Genomic DNA, 17,001 nt, shown 5'->3' with positions numbered 1-17,001 from the left:
AATGTATACTGTCAGTGGTCTCTGTATTTTGCTTGATTATTAAATCAGAAGAAAATCTTTAAGAAACAAATTAGGAAAACAGAACCTTATCCAATGATAGTACACCAAAGAATCATGGCCTTTTCTGATCTTTCACAGAAATTAAGAAAAAGAATTTTACCTCCATTGAAAGTAACCTCTCCAAGGCAGTCTCTTGGTACTTTTGATGCACAGCGTTTATGGCAGTTGAATTTGCAATCTAAAATGAAAATATTCAGCGTATTAATTTATGTAAAAGTCAAGCAGTATCAGATATGGTTAGACTTTCTTTAAATCACTCACGAATAGAATATTAGTAATGATGATATTAAAATAATAACCACCTACAAGTCACTTTGGCACCCTCTGCAACCCCCCATCATTTTCTTCATTTGTATAATGAGGCTAATACCATGTGTACAACACTGCTGAAATGTACTGGCAGCTCCATATTTCCTTCTCTTATCTCATATTCATCTTTCTACACCTCCCATGAGAGTTTCTCAAGGTGATTAAATTCCCATCCAACTTATGTCAGATACATACTTTCAATTCCTAAGTATCAGGACCTAATGTATATGCAGGAAAGAGACTGAGATCCAACAAACATTTATGAGGAACCAATAAGGACTTTCACATACAACCCTGTGAGGAAAGACTGAGTTTCTCCAGCACAAGGCCTCCCACTTGTACATAATGGTTCTCTTCGGCCTAAAACAAACCTCAGAGTTGACAGCATTGCAGATCAGTGTCAGGTACAATCTGTCCCAAATTACTGTATAACACAGTTGTTTTCAAACTGTGGTCCCAGATCAGCTTCATTAGGAAACCTGTTAGAAATGCAAATTCTTGCACCCTACCCCAGACCTACTATATCAGCAACTCTTATGGGGTGGGAGGGTAGGGCTGAGCTCTGTAAGTTATACTAAAGTTGAGACCAACTGGTCTATGTCTAATACCACCTTTGAAATGCATCTATCAGTAATAACTGGGTGAAAATAACTTTAATACCTGACTAAGAATGTTTTTGTTACCCTTGGGAGTCAAGAAAATCCTGGGTATCATGCCAACAGCACAGGCTAAAGATCATTATATGACATAAACCCCATGAAATGTATAATTTGTTAGATAACAACATTTACATTATTTAAAACACTATCCTTGTTAAGACAGGCCCTCGGGAAAATTCATGTGATATTATCTTACACTATCTCAAACAATAGATTTGTGTTTTATCTCATGAACTTTGCAAATTGTGAAAACAACAAGGTTTCCATTTTCCCTTTGAAAACTCAGGCCGGGTGCAATGGCTCACGCCTGTAATTCCAGCACTTTGGGAGGCTGAGGCAGGTGGATCACTTGAAGCCAGGAGTTTGACTCCAGCCTGGTCAACATATCAAAACTCTGTCTCTACAAAAAAATACAAAAATAAGCTGGGTGTGGCAGCACCACTGCACTCCAGCCTGGGCGACAGAGCAAGACTCCATCTCAAAAAAAAAAAAAAAAAATTCCAAGCCGAATTTGTGGACTACCTGCAGCAAGTACGTAGGTTCGAATGACAGGCAGGCAGTTTTAGTTCGAAATGTCCTTACCCATGTTTTTATTAATTTGCTTATGCTCTTTTATATTTTACATATGCTTTTAAGCTACCTTGAAGTTTTTATACATCAAAGTAGAAAATAAAGACAAACAGATGAATGAGTTCTTGGAATTGTGTATTTTCTCAAATGATCCAGTATAATGGTTTTATCTTAATGAAATCATTTTTCTTTCGTAGACTGACAAATGAAAATACTTTTATGTTTTAAGTATCTTAATTCATACTATTAAAATAGGGAAATCACTGAATTATAATTATTAATAAATGAAGTAGCTTAACTATACTGAAATAAAACCTACCATTTTCTGAACCAATATAAGCATAGAAGATTCTTCGTCTAGAACCCTAAAACGTTGAATAACCCAGTAGCAGAATTAATGGGTTTATGTAAAAATTCATTCATATTTATTTTTAGTTCCACTACAATATACTGTACTTTTCTGCATATGGTTTAAGAATGTTTCTGTTCTGCTAAGCAGAACAGCAGTATTAACTGCCTTCATTAAGATTATTTGTTGGCTAGAATTTGTACATCTGTTACTAATGTTCTTTCCCAAAACATTTTTCAGTGGTTGCTTGCCAATACATTTTTATGTTGATATTTTAAAGTATTAATTTATGTAGTACCTCATAGTCAAAGCAAGTTGTTGAAATAAAATTTCATCATGTTATAATGCCTAATAGTTATAAAATACCTGACAACAAATGTATAACCTATTCCCCATTTGATTTCTCGTGTGCTGTCATACACTGTCAAGAAAAGCTTTATTTTCTTATATGCTTAAGCTTATATACAATTATCTTACTCTGTCTTGTAAGCAAGAATTTCTTGTTACAAAACCCTCAACCACAATGTTTTATTTAGATCACCTGATAATTCAATTCCACAAATACTTCTACTATATAAAAAGTACAGTATCAAGAACTGCTAATTACATGAAAAAAGTATACAAGATTATACTTAGACTACTTACATCCTATCCTGGCTCAGTCTAATAATCTAAGACATTTACATTCTACTTTAGTTTTCACTCTACTGTGAAAACATAGTTTCTACTGTACAGCATTGCTGAGAAGATATGAGACAAAAAGATAAAATCATCTTTAAAAAGCATAAAAGCATTATATAATTATAAGCAAATAATTATTCCAGTATGCTATTAAAAACCTGTTTCATTAAGAGATGTTTTGAGAATACTATAAGAGTGTGCTGGGTTAGTATCCAAATAAGGGTGGTCCCTATCATAATTTCAGTAGCTTCTATTACGTCCTATTTCAGTGTGATTATTCTCGGGAATGACAGTTTTTGTACAATTCTCCTAACTACATACTTAAAAACAAAAAACCACAAAACTCTTGCAGTATGCTTATGTGTGTGTATAATAAATATTTAATGAAAAGAGGAAAGCGTTATTTTTATTTTGTTTAGTGTCTGGCTCTGGAATCAAAAAGGCATAAAACCTCAAGGATCAGCTTTGCTGCCTACTAGCTATTCTATATTGGCAAGTGATAAGCATACAGGTGAAGAAGCCATTATCAGAGGTCCACATTCTAGTTTTTTTTTTTTTTTTTTTTTGAGACGGAGTCTTGCTCTGTCACCCGGGCTGGAGTGCAGTGGCCGGATCTCAGCTCACTGCAAGCTCCGCCTCCTGGGTTTACGCCATTCTCCCGCCTCAGCCTCCGGAGTAGCTGGGACTACAGGCGCCCGCCACCTCGCCCAGCTAGTTTTTTGTATTTTTAGTAGAGACGGGGTTTCACCGTGTTAGCCAGGATGGTCTCGATCTCCTGACCTCGTGATCCGCCCGTCTCAGCCTCCCAAAGTGCTGGGTCTAGTTTTTCTGTTTACTAGCGACATGATCTTAAGCAAGTTACCGAATCTATGTCTATAAAATGAAAAATGACTCCTATAATTACTAACTCCTATTACTACTACTCCTATTACTACTAATAGTTAATAGTAATAGTAACTCCTATTACTACTGGAATACTAACAAAAGCATAATTCACATATAATTGCTTTGAAGACTGAGTATGTAAAGTTTTGTTTACTGTTTTACTATAGTGCCTGGCACGTAATAATACACACTGCAGACAGTAGTAGTAGTAGTAGTTTACAGACACATTTCTATTTTGTTCATATTTCTCTTTCCTTTATATAAGTTAACAATTATGAGAATAATTTATTTGGCTAATGCTTCTGAAATATAAATATTTTAAACCTATATTTAATAACAAAACAGACATAAATTTTACTTAGGGAAAACACCGAATCCTACCTTTACACTGCATTCCTTGGCGAAAGAGGCCTTTCAGTAACCGCTTGCAGTACTGACATATCGTGGGACGGGTATAAGAGTGAACAGCAAATGTGTGTGGAACTTTCACTCTGCACATTACCATCTTTTCCATCCAGATTGGGCGACCACTCCAAGAAGGAATTCTCTTACTTGGTTCCTGGTGAACATGTGACTATAACATAAGTAATTTTCATAAGTGTAAGTCAGTATTAAAAACAAAGTAGTGGGAGCAGAGCTTAACCACAAGAATCATTTATTTCAAACACTAAAGCCAAAAAACTCTAAAAACGTTGTTCTCAGCAGTTTCCTTTGCAATGTTTAATTTACCAATCTTTGAATGAGAAAAATGCAGATTCTTTTTGCTAATATTTATGCTTAAAAAAAATCTGGCCGGGCGCGGTGGCTCAAGCCTGTAATCCCAGCACTTTGGGAGGCCGAGGTGGGTGGATCACAAGGTCAGGAGATCGAGACCATCCTGGCTAACACGGTGAAACCCCGTCTCTACTAAAAATATAAAAAAATTAGCCGGGCGTGGTGGCGGGCGCCTGTAGTCCCAGCTACTCAGGAGGCTGAGGCAGGAGAATGGCGTGAACCCGGGAGGTGGAGTTTGCAGTGAGCCGAGATCGCGCCACTGCACTCCAGCCTGGGCGACACAGCGAGACTCTGCCTCAAAAAAAAAAAAAAAAAAAAAAAAAAAATCTAAGATACGTTAATTCTCAGGTACATATTCGCTGATTATTATTTGCCAGGCACATTTCAGCACTTTACAATAAAACCCACAAACTTTAAAACAAATAATTCAGAAAGTATTATTGTTGCTCATTTTGCATTACTGAATGACATCTGAATATATTTTGAAACACATTTTAGATTTTCAAATTTATCTTAATACTAAAATATGTACATACATTTTAAGTTTAATTAATAATGATAAACAATGGCAGATACAAAACTAATTAAAACAATAGTTTCAGTAACTCAGCTTTAAGAAGTTCCTTTATTTTCCAATTGTTTGGGTTTTTCTACCAGGTGAACAAAAAGCAAAATTAAAGAAGGCATGAATTAAAAATGTTTGTAACCTGAGGGGTAAGTAGATTTTGGTAACTATGACCCTTTCTATATGAAGGGAATAATCAAACTAAATTATAGATCACCCAGTTCAATGTGGCTCATTCCATTCATTCAACACACATTCACTGATTATTATATGCCAGGCCCTATTATATACTAGGGACACAAAATTGAATAAAACATAATCCAAATTCTCAAGCACAAAATCCTAATACTCAACTACCATCTAGCTATATTAACAGATTTTGCTGTACCTGCTTGCATCCTCACTGCCAGAACTGAGGTCCTGAGATCTTTCAGATGCTTTCTATAACTAGTAATGTTTGTAACTCAGAGAACTTGGGCAATTCTACACGAACATGTTCAACCAAGGGAAGGAAAAGAAGTCAGAAAAAACCAAGAGACAGGGAAGTGCAAGGGAGAAGTAAGGGGAGGAGAAAAAAATTTTAAAAAAGGGGGGAAGAAAAGGAAAAGGACAAAACAACTGGTTGGAGAAAAGTACTATAAAATGCCTCAGACTGATAGTATAGGAACTATTTTTTTTTCTTTTTGAGACGGAGTTTTGCTCTTGTTGCCCAGGCTGGAGTGCAATGGCATGATCTCGGCTTACTGCAACCTCCACCTCTTAGGTTCAAGCGATTCTCCTGTCTCAGCCTCCCAAGTAGCTGGGATTACAGGCATGTGCCACCACACCTGGCTAATTATGTATTTTTAGTAGAGACGGGTTTCACCATGTTGGCCAGGCTGGTCTCGAACTCCTGACCTCAGGTGATCCGCTCGCCTCAGCCTCCCAAAGTGCTGGGATTACAGGCATGAGCCATGGCACCTGGCCCCTTTTTCCCATTTTAATTTATCTCTGCATAATGCAATCCCATCAGTAACAGTGGATTGCCACACTATTGGGCGAGGATGGCAAGAAAGGCATGGCAGACTTAATTAGAATTTGGATGGAGAAGGATGTTGGTATAGTTACGAAGAAAATTTGGTTAAAATGAGACCACTGAAATCAGTAACTAGAACTGAGTGGAAGTTCTTTCTTGTTTTAATGTCCCCTATATACAAATTAGTGCTTAGCTTCAACTATTATTTCTTATCAATGTACAACCAGTAATTTTCTAAAAGTAATCTGATTATTTCCACAGCTTAAGTTAACATTTGCCAAAGTAATTGCTCACAAAAACGTTCTAACAATACAGTCAACTCTCAATTATATATAAAATAAAGGGAATAAAAACACCTTTTTAAAATGGGTAATTCCTCAATTCTGTATATTTAATCAGCTTTGGTGTATTAGTGAAATTCTCCATTTTTTTCTTTTTTTTTTTTTTTTGAGATGGATTTTCACTATTTTTGCCCAGGCTGGAGTGCAATGGCACAATCTTGGCTCACTGCAACCTCTGCCTCCTGGGTTCAAGCGATTCTCCTGCCTCAGCCTCCCAAGTAGCTGGGATTACAGAAGCATGCCACCACGCCCAGCTAATTTTGTATTTTTAGTAGAGATGGGGTTTCACCATGTTGCCCAGGCTGGTCTTGAACTCCCGACTTCAGGTGATCCGCCTGCCCCCGAAAGTACTGGGATTACAGGCGTGTGTCACCGCGCCCGGCAATTCTCCAGTTTTACACACACTCAGATTCAACATTTTCTTTCTAGATTGATTCTATCCTTCCTAACCCCTAAGGAATTCTCCCAAATGTGCTCAAGGGAATACTTGTCTGTTTCACCTTTAAGCAGCCAGCACTCAATTCTGGTTTCTTGAATCTCAGTGGTCCCATTTTAGCCAAATTCAATGAACAATCTTCTTCTGTTCTTCCATCTCTTTACTGGATTCCCTTTAGACCAAACCTGTTCAACCTGCAGCCACAGGCAGCCCAAGACAGCTCTGAACGAAGCCCAAGACAAATTTGTAAACTTTCTTAAAATGTTATGAGATTTTTTTTTTTTTTTAATTTTAGTGCATTAGCTATCATTAGTGTTAGTATATTTTATGTGTGGCCCAAGACAATTCTTCTTCCAGTGTAGCCCAGGGAAGCCAAAAGACTGGACACCCCTGCTTTAGACTGACATTATAACAGACATAACAGGAACTGACTTCTTACACATAAACAAAAACAACCTTAGAGTCAGATTCAAAAGTTTCTACTCCTGGCCAGGCGCGGTGGCTCATGCCTGTAATCCTAGCACTTTGGGAGGCCAAGGCAGGCGGAACACCTGAGGAGTTTGAGGCCAGCCTGGTCCAACAGGGTGAAACCCCCTCTCTACTAACAATACGAAAATTAGTCGGGAATGGCACCTGTAATCCCAGGAACTCAAGAGGCTGAGGCAGGAGAATCGCTTGAACCTAGGAGTTGGAGGCTGCAGTGAGCCGAGATGGTACCACTGCACTACAGCCTGGGTGACAGAGTGAAACAGACAAGTATTTCCTTTAGCACATTTCTTTTTCCACCTCAAAAAAAAAAAAAAAAAAAAAAGATAAAAAGTTTCTACTCCTAACTTGCCCATTTTCAAGCTTATCTTACTATTTAGTGAAGTTTAATATCTTGACTCCTTAGAAACCTGTTTCTTACCCATTTCCCCTAACTATAAAATCAGGATAGCCCCTATACCTCTTAGGACTGTGATAAGGGTTATATGACAAAAGGAAAGCACCTAGCATAAAGCCTGGCACATGATACTTTATGAGGCTCTTAATGGGCAGCCACTCTTGAGTTAGTTCTTCTCTAACCTTGGTTGAGCTTCAGGGGTTCTTTCTTCCTAATTGGTATCTCCTCCATTCCTTCCCACTCCACTCATCCTTTCTTCTAATTTCCCCCCACAGACTCTTCTCTTACTCTGCCTTCTTTTTTTTGAGACTATGCTTGAACTGACTAAGTAAACCTTGAAAGCCCTTCCATGCTACAAGTTCTATTTGTTTAAAAATACTCTGAACAATCTAAACAATTCAGACATGTAACTGCACTTCTTATACTTCCCTAAGGAGTTTTCATATTCAAGATAAAATATAAACTAATGAAAAATGTAATACCTTATCCACTTGCTCTGTCCTTCTGCTATTTCCTAATCTAGTAATACTCAACTGGGCATAGGTGGCATACCAGCATCATTTGTGGGGCTCTTAACATACCTCTATTCTACTGTCCTCATTCCTAGGTAAGTCCTCTGTGCAGTTCAGTGTATAAGATGCACTAACTTTTTCCTATTAATCTTTTCCAGGCTGTTCTGTAGGTTTATACCAACCCCTCATTTTCAGTCCTTTGTGCCACAGCACTCTTTTTATCATTTAAAAATCTCACACTAGGGGTAAATAATAGGAGAAGATGGAATTTTTGTGAAAAGATTTCAAAAGTTTTTACTCTGGTGTCTCAACTTAGCAAAATATAATGACCATAGTACCAAGACAAGGCCTTGATTTTGCCATTAATTTACAGAAGATCAGAGAAGTTATAGAAACAACTAAATAGTAAGATTACAACCTACAGATAGAAGTCGTTTCAAATACTATCAAATGTACAAGGGAGTTATTTCTTTTTTCCTGGATCTACTGCCTTTGCCCTTGAGAGGTACACTGTATTAGGAAAAAAATCACTGACTTATTAATAATGAGATCTGGGTTTAATTCCACTATCTTACTAATTTGCTCTCTGACTTCACACAAGTCCCTTAACTGCTCTGTCTCAACTGTCTCATCTGTATACAGATCTGCAGATAGCAGTGGCTCATGCCTGTAATCCCAGAACTTTGGGAGGCTGAGGCGGGCTGATCACAAGGTCAGGAGTTCAAGACCAGCCTGGCCAACATGGTGAAACCCTCTCTCTACTAAAAATAAAAAATTAGCTGGGTGTGGTGGCACGCATCTGTAATCCCAGCTACTTGGGAGGCTGAGGTAGGAGAATCGCTTGAACCCATGAGGTGGAGGTTGCAGTGAGCAGAGACCGTGTCACTGCACTCCAGCCTGGGCGACAGAGCAAGACTCCATTTCAAAAAAACAAAAATTTAAAAATAAATTAAAAAAAAAAAAGATGAAGTATGGAGACCAGGAGCCAGGATACTGGCTAGAAGGTTAAAGCAGTGGTACAAGCCATAATAACATCCCAAAGTGTACAAAAAGGAATTCATTACTACTTGTAAGTCCTATCTCCATTACTACATTTTATGTTTCTTAAGTGCAGCAATATTACCATTCTTTAGCGTATAAATTATGTTCTAGAGTGATGTCATACACCCTGTAGAAACATAGAATAACTAGTAAAACGTCTATTACCTTAGAATACGTACCTCTTCACTGGGAAGGGCTACATATTCAGGCTGTAGGGGTCTTGGAACTGAGAGGCCGGGTCCCGGTAAAGATACATTTGACAGACGTCTCTTTCTTACTCCACTACAGTTATTTGGAATCTTGAAGGCACATCGTTTATGGTAATTTAATCCACAGCCTAAACATATTTTACAAGGCAAAATATAAGATTAAAAAAAAAACTTTACTATTTAAGTGTGATACATAAAAACCACTGCTTCTTTTATTTAACATATTTTCTGTGAGCCATACCTACCCTAATTAAGAACCCTGACGGCAGGCTAAGTGGAAGCTAATAAATTCAAGAAGAAAAGGAAATGTGTAAAAAGGATAAGTCAGCTACAGCAGTGGTTCTTGAAGTGTGGTCCCTAAGGCAACCACCTGGAAATTTGTTAAAAATGTAAATTACAAGGCTCCACCCCAGATCTACTGAGTTAGAAACTATGGGGATGAGACTCAGCAAAGTGTGTTTTAGGATGCACAATACGGTTTGAGAACCACTGGCTTAAAGCACTGGTTAGCAAACTATGGCCTCTGTACCAAATTCCTCCTGTGACATGAAAATTTTATGAAACTCAAATTTTGATGTTCCTAAATAAAGTTTTATTGGAACACAGCCATATCTATTTGTTTACATATTGTCTATGACTGGTTTCATAACGTAATAGCAGAGTTAAATCATGACAGAGACCATATGGCCAAAAAAGTCTAAAACATTTACTCCCTGTCCCTCTACAGAAAAAGTTTATTGACCCTCCACCTTAGAAGACTGTTTCTTCATCAGAAATGTGCACCTGTGTCCTACTGCTAGCAATTCTAATTCAGAACAAATTTGACAATTTAGCTGAATGTAGGAGACAACTTTTTTTTTTTTTTTTGAGACGCAGTTTCGCTCTTTCACCCAGGCTGGAGTGCAATGGTGCAATCTCGGCTCACTGCAACCTCCGCCTCCCAGGTTCAAGCGATTCTCCTGCCCCAGCCTCCCGAGTAGCTGGGATTACAGGCGTAGGCCACCCTGCCTGGCTAATTTTTTGTATCTTTAGTAAAGACGGGGTTTCGCCATGTTGGCCAGGCTGGTCTCAAACTTCTGACTTCAGGTGATCCACCCGCCTCGGCATCCCAAAGTGCTAGGATTACAGGCGTGAGCCACCGTGCCTGGCCAAGAAAACTTTTTAAAAACAAAAAACAACATGAATATTTATGGAGCCATTACACTGTACTAAATATTTAACCCTATTACCCAATTTAACCATTTACTCTTCACAAAACCAGTAGGGCAGAATGTATTTTACAGAGAAATTAATCTTAAGAGGTTTAGTAATTTGCCCAAGAATATGAAGGAGTAGGTGGCAGAGACAGAATGAGTCCTGATCTCTCCAATCTAAATCCTTGTTACCACCCTAGTCAACAGCTCATCATCTTTTCACTAATAAAAAATGCAAATGTGGAATCTTATTTCAAATGACCACAAAAATTTTAGAACACCTACCTTCACACTTCAGTCCCTGACGTACCAATCCCCAGAGCATCTCACCACAGTAATCACAGAAAGTAGGAGCTTTGTAAGAATGTACATAGAGAGTATGTGGACGAATCTGGAAGTCTTCTACTGTGGCTAAAGCTTTAAAAAAGAAAAGCATTAAAATACACCTTATATTTGTAACTGCGATGAGATTAAGAATGCTCACATATTCATTTATGTCAAAGTACACAGAATCATTTTTTCTCTGAAAGTTTCACTGGACCATAAAAGTAAATTATTTTCAGCATTTAGTATGTTGATTTCAAACTCTAGTTTAGGAAGTCCATTTGCTGCTTATCATTTGAGCTCCATAAGCAGGTAGTAGGTTAGTTAATTTGGAACTCCAACAGCATTTTCTCATAATGACAATATTACAAATAGATGTTAGGTCTACTTTAGCCAATTAAAAACTGCTTAACTTACACAGTGGGATATAGAACACTAAAGTAAAAAGTAGTATGGAACTTAACTTCTATTTACAGAAAAGTTTCTGTGGAAAAAGATACTGAATCCTAACTTAGGATCCCAGGATATACTTGTCTGTCTGTTCTCCACAGTCCTAGTGGATAAGAGAAGGAAACTCCTTTCCCCTTAGTGAACACTGGACAGTAGACCCAAGGAACTTCCTCTCACCTCAACCTGCAAGTCATTAGTGGATACCCTGTAGTCTGATGGGGTCCAGAGTAGAGAAGGAAGAGATGTGAGCAGGACTTCCAGGTGAGACAGGGAGCAAAACTCGTCAGGAGTGAAGAGGAAGGCAAGGATTGGGAAATACAGAGATGGTTTGGGGTTGCTGTATAGAAGATGAATGGTCAGTGTAGCAGGGAGTGAGGTGAATGACAGAATCAGAAATTAAGATGAGAGGAGTGGGGACTAATAAGGAGAGAGAGGATCTCAAGAAAAGGCTCAAAGGTGAATTTGAGAAAAGGGAACTTGGTAGCAGGGTTCCGACACATAGCTGGCCAGCTTGCTTCCTTTCTTCCATCAGTTCTCCTCCTTGCCAAACAAAAAGTACTGCAGACCTACTATGTGCATTATTATGGCATTCTTTCTTCCTTTTCACTCCTTATTATCTTGCCCACATTGCTGCTGGATGAGATGGCAAACAGTGGGAATTAAAAAACAATGTATGGCAAGAATGGGTGAGGTAGAAAAAGAGAAAGGTAGAAAAAAGCCCAGCGGGACAAAAAGGGAAAGAGCATTTTTTATTTTAAAGCCACAGAAATAACTAGCATTGTAATTTCCTCTTCCATATCTTCATTACTTCTTTTTTCCTGACTCTCTTTTCTAAACCCCAATTTTCTTCTTTTATGCTCTTTACAGAAATGGGGGCGGGGGAAGGGGAAAAAACAGAATTTCAGTGTAACTGTTTTATTTATTTGACTCAGAGAAGAGTGTATTTCTTTCAGACCAAATAACTTCCTTAGCTTAGTAACGTTCAAGTAATTCAGTTTATTTTCCTATCCTGATTTTTTCCCTTTTTTTTTTTTTGAGACAGAGTCTTACTCTGTTGCCCAGGCTGGAGTGCAGTGGCGCGATCTCAGCTCGCTGCAAGCTATGCCTCCCAGGTTCACACCACTCTCCTGCCTCAGCCTCCTAAGTAGCTGGGACTAGGCGCCCACCACCACGCCTGGCCCATTTTTTTTTGTATTTTTAGTAGAGAGGGGGTTTCACCGTGTTAGCCAGGATGGTCTCGATCTCCTGACCTCGTGATCTGCCTGCCTCGGCCTCCGAAAGTGCTGGGATTACAGGCGTGAGACACCGCGCCCGGCCTTTTTTTTTTTTTTTTAAAGAGACAAGTCTCCCTCTGTTGTCCAGGAGGAAGTGCAGTGGTGTGACCATGGCCCACTGTAGCCTCAATCACCCAGGATCAGACAATCCTCCCACCTTATCCTCCCAAGTAGCTAAGACTACAGTTGCATGTGACCACGCCTAGCTTTTTTTTTTTTTTTTTTTTTTTTAATTTTTAGTAGAGATGAGGTATGCTGCTCAGGCTGGTCTCAAACTCCTGAGATAAGCAATCCTCCTGCCTCAGCCTCCCAAAGTGCTGGGCTTACAGGTGTGAGCCACGGTTGCCAGCTATTTTTCTTTCTTTTTTTTTTTTGAGACGGAGTCTCGCTCTGTCCCCAGGCTGGAGTGCAGCGGCGTCATCTTGGCTCACTGCAAGCTCCACCTCCTGGGTTCACGCCATTCTCCTGCCTCAGTCTCCCGAGCAGCTGGGACTACAGGCGCCCGCCACCACGCCCGGCTAATTTTTTGCATTTTTTAGTAGAGATGGGGTTTCACAGTGTTAGCCAGGATGGTCTCAATCTCCTGACCTCGTGATCTGCCCGTCTTGGCCTCCCAAAGTGCTGGGATTACAGGCTTGAGCCACCGTGCCCGGCCTATTTTTCTTTCTTAATGGTGATATAACATTCCTGAAAGGAAAGATCACATGGTGAGCATTATTAGAGATGAAAGAAATTAAGTAACAATAGTACAAAGACCAAATATAATTGAATTGCAGCATTTAGTACAGAAAATTAGGCTCTTTGGGGGGAAAAGGTAGTAACATTTAAAAAGCCACTTACTTACCTGAAAGAACCACTTCTACTAGGTCTCCTTCATGTATTTCATCTGCTGAGGTAATCAGCTGCAAAATATTTTCTGAGTTCATGTCATGGCGAAAGAGAAGAATTTTGTCATACATGCCAAAGAATCCACACTCTGGAAACTGAGGGATAATAGTCCTGTATCAGTATAACCACAGCTTTCTATTTTTACAAGTAAATGTTTCAATTTTATCAAAGAATTTAAAACATAGTGTTTTAACCTAACACCATTTGCTAACCACTCTATTGATACCTAAATGGTGATCCACATACTCAAGCATCCTGGTTAATATTAAAGTTCAAGAAAAATAGAAAAGTCAATTTACAAATAAATAATCATTCATGATTTTAAAATACTTGTCTCTTACAAATACAGGATTTCTATATTCAGTTAGTGATGGAGAATATAATCTTAAACCTATTGCTACTGTATTCTTAGCCTGAAAGATAAGCAGTCTTTCCAGCGCCTTGAGACATGCTGCTCTAGATATTTCAAAATTCTTCAGTAGATCTCAGAATTATAAATGCTCACTGACTTATTTGGGTTCCTCATAAAATATCCTTTAATAAATGACACCATGTCACCTGCCTGCATCAAATGGTCTGATATGAATCAGTCTCACTAAACTAAATGCATTTGTCACAGAGATGTTGCTGAAGATATCGTTTACCTATTTCATATTGTAGCCCTTCTCTGTGAAGACCCACCCATGAAATAACTTAATCTGGCCGGGCGCGGTGGCTCACGCCTGTAATCCCAGCACTTTGGGAGGCCGAGGCGGGCGGATCACAAGGTCAGGAGATCGAGACCATGGTGAAACCCCGTCTCTACTAAAAATACAAAAAAAAATTAGCCGGGCGCGGTTGCGGGCGCCTGTAGTCCCAGCTACTCAGGAGGCTGAGGCAGGAGAATGGCGTGAACCCGGGAGGCGGAGCTTGCAGTGAGCCGAGATCCGGCCACAGCACTCCAGCCGGCAGAGCGAGACTCCGCCTCAAAAAAAAAAAAAAAAAAAGAAATAACTTAATCTGGTTGATTTTATAACATGAACAATTTGCTCATGTAAGTTAACATGTTTTCCTGTTTACTTTGCCCAACAGAAAAAGCACAGCCAAATTTGTAGCCCAATTTTACCATCAGTCTTGGATCTTACGGACTGTGTTTTAGGTGCAAACACTAACCTAGCTTCATCTCATTTTCTGGCCTTAATTTTCTCATTAGAAAACTCCTGTATATACTTCTGAAGAGTTCTCAAAACTTTTTTTTGAGACAGGGTTTTGTTCTGTTGCTCAGGATGAGTACAGTGATGTGATCACAGTTCATCACTGCAGCCTCAAACTCCGAGGCTCAAGTGATCCTCCCACCTCAGCCTCCCAAGTAGCTGGGACCACAGACGCATGCCACCACTGCCAGCTAATTTTTTATGTTTTGTAGAGACAGGGATCTCCCTGTGTTGCCCAGGCTGGTGTTGAACTTCTAGACTCAAGTGATTCCCCCACCTCAGCCTCCCAAAGTGCTCGGATTAGAGGCATGAGCCACCACAACAGGCCTCTCAAATCTTTTTTTAAAGTTAAATTTTAAAAAAATTAAAAACAATGATTAACTAGAAAGTTACAAGTTTATAGCTTTTTTAACCAGGGTAAATTATGGAAAAGTACAGAAATATTTAGAATTTTTGTAATACTAATTCTCCTTTTGAGTCACCAATAGTATTTGTAAAACCTCATAGTATGCTTTAACATATATCTAACAGTGTAAGAATTCTCAATTAAAAAATACAAGTGAAAATACAAATCCAAAAAATTAAATTTTCATTTTAATTTTAAAATTAGAATTTTACTAAATTTTATCAAATTATTAAGTTGGAGAATAAAATATCTTCATAACTTAGTTATAACAATTTGTAAGGACAAAGGACTCCACATTCCACCCCATTAAAACTCTAAGGCCAGATGCGGTGGCTCACGCCTGTAATCCCGGCACTTTGGAAGGCCAAGGCAGGCAGATCATCTGAGGTCAGGAGTTCGAGACCAGCCTGGACAACATGGTGAAACCCTGTCTCTAATAAAAATACAAAAATTAGCCAGGTGTGGTGGTGCATGTCTGTAGTCCCAGCTACTTGGGAGGCTGAGGCAAGAGAATCACTTCAATCTGGGAGATGGGAGGTTGCTGTGAGCCAAGACTGCACAATTGCACTCCAGCCTGGGTGACAGAATGAGACTCCGTCACAAACAAACTAACTCACTCTACTATTTGTATAAATAAAACTGATTTCAAAAAGGCAGACTTATTGCATGTCTGGTAAGTGCAAGATACTGGCCCCATGGTTTGTAAAGACAGAACAGTCCTTATCTTCCAGGAACTTACAATCTAGTAGGAAGACAGAAACAAACACAAATATATATAGTATAAGGCAAATAACAAAATTAAAATAAAAAAATTATAGAAGGAGGAGGAATAAAAAATGTTAACTGGGAAGATTCAGTATGATATTTGAGCAGAACAAAAAAAGAGAAGCAGAGTTTCCATAGGTTGAAAGTGTAAGTGTCATTAATGAGAAGTTACAAAGTAAACGGAAGAAGGTAAGTGGAGCCTTGAGACTAAAGAATGAGATGGGGGAAAGTTGGGTATAAAGAGGGCAGAAAAGCACAGGGAACCCCACTGGCGCTACACTAACAGAGAAACCTGTTACTATGTTCAAACTTTGCCACCTACTAACTATAGCACCTATAGCACCTTTTCTAAGGTGCTTAGAAAGGTTGCTTAACTTCTCTAAATCAGTTACTTGTTTACAAAATGGAGGATAATAGGAGTTATAGGCTGGCTTTATAAGGTTCTTATCAAAATTAAATTACTTGATGGCTGTAAAAGTCTCAGCACTGTGATCCATAAACACCAGTGGTTTATATTACTAAGGTATACTTAAGAGGGAGAAGAGACATAGGGTTTCAGAGCAAGGCAGGAACACGATTAAATCTGTGATTTAAAAAGATAATGCTGACAGCATTGTGTAGAGGAACAGGAACAGGAAGAGACCAGAGAGCAAGATGCTGAAGAAAGGGTGACACTATCAGTCAGAAAAGTATCAGTCTGAATTATATAGCAAGTAAATGGAAAGAGACAAGGACATTTCTCTCCAGAAACTATAGCAAGTAAATGGAAAAAGACAAGGGAATTTCTCTCCAGAAACTATCTGTGATAAATCATATGGCTCATCAATACTGTTTTGACTAAACCAGAAGTCCTGAATAATGGTAACTGAAGACCTAATAAACACACCAGGAGAAGGAAAACAACATTAAAATAATATATGATTGGAAAAAATAAATATAACCTTCTTAATAAACACATGGCCTAATGAAAAATAATATCAACCTGAAGTTGGTATTAAGAGACTTAAAAGCATATAAAGAAATTACAGTGAGATATTACAAAATATTTAAAATAGACATATGTATACTAGAGGCTAGAAAGCTGTTGGTAATGATAAAGAATAAAGTCATTTCAACATGTTTTCATACTATACTCATCTATACAACAGACAGATTATAATAACCAGCCTGTGAAAAAGATTTCTGCTATTCGTGACTATGATTTATAGGTATGTTTGGC

The 17,001-nt window shown here is 38.6% G+C and overlaps 1 protein-coding gene across 4 annotated transcripts in view; it reads right to left on the bottom strand.

Annotated features, from left to right (window-relative positions):
* The window catches only part of PRKD3 (protein kinase D3), a 78,814-nt gene that overhangs the window by 32,916 nt on the left and 28,897 nt on the right, over window positions 1-17,001 (bottom strand). For all 4 annotated transcript variants that reach the window (XM_033176013.1, XM_033176010.1, XM_033176012.1 and 1 more), the window contains 5 exons: window positions 13,375-13,513; window positions 10,768-10,899; window positions 9,260-9,417; window positions 3,895-4,087; window positions 161-238 (listed from right to left, as the gene is read on the bottom strand). In XM_033176013.1, the coding sequence (XP_033031904.1) occupies window positions 161-238; window positions 3,895-4,087; window positions 9,260-9,417; window positions 10,768-10,899; window positions 13,375-13,489 (676 nt within the window). In that variant the 5' untranslated portion in view covers window positions 13,490-13,513. The remainder of the gene's footprint in view (window positions 1-160; window positions 239-3,894; window positions 4,088-9,259; window positions 9,418-10,767; window positions 10,900-13,374; window positions 13,514-17,001) is intronic.

The sequence above is a fragment of the Trachypithecus francoisi genome, unplaced genomic scaffold (assembly GCF_009764315.1).
Source record: "Trachypithecus francoisi isolate TF-2019V2 unplaced genomic scaffold, Tfra_2.0 Lachesis_group17, whole genome shotgun sequence".
NCBI lineage: Eukaryota > Metazoa > Chordata > Mammalia > Primates > Cercopithecidae > Trachypithecus > Trachypithecus francoisi.
This window is presented reverse-complemented; position numbering and strand designations above follow the sequence as displayed.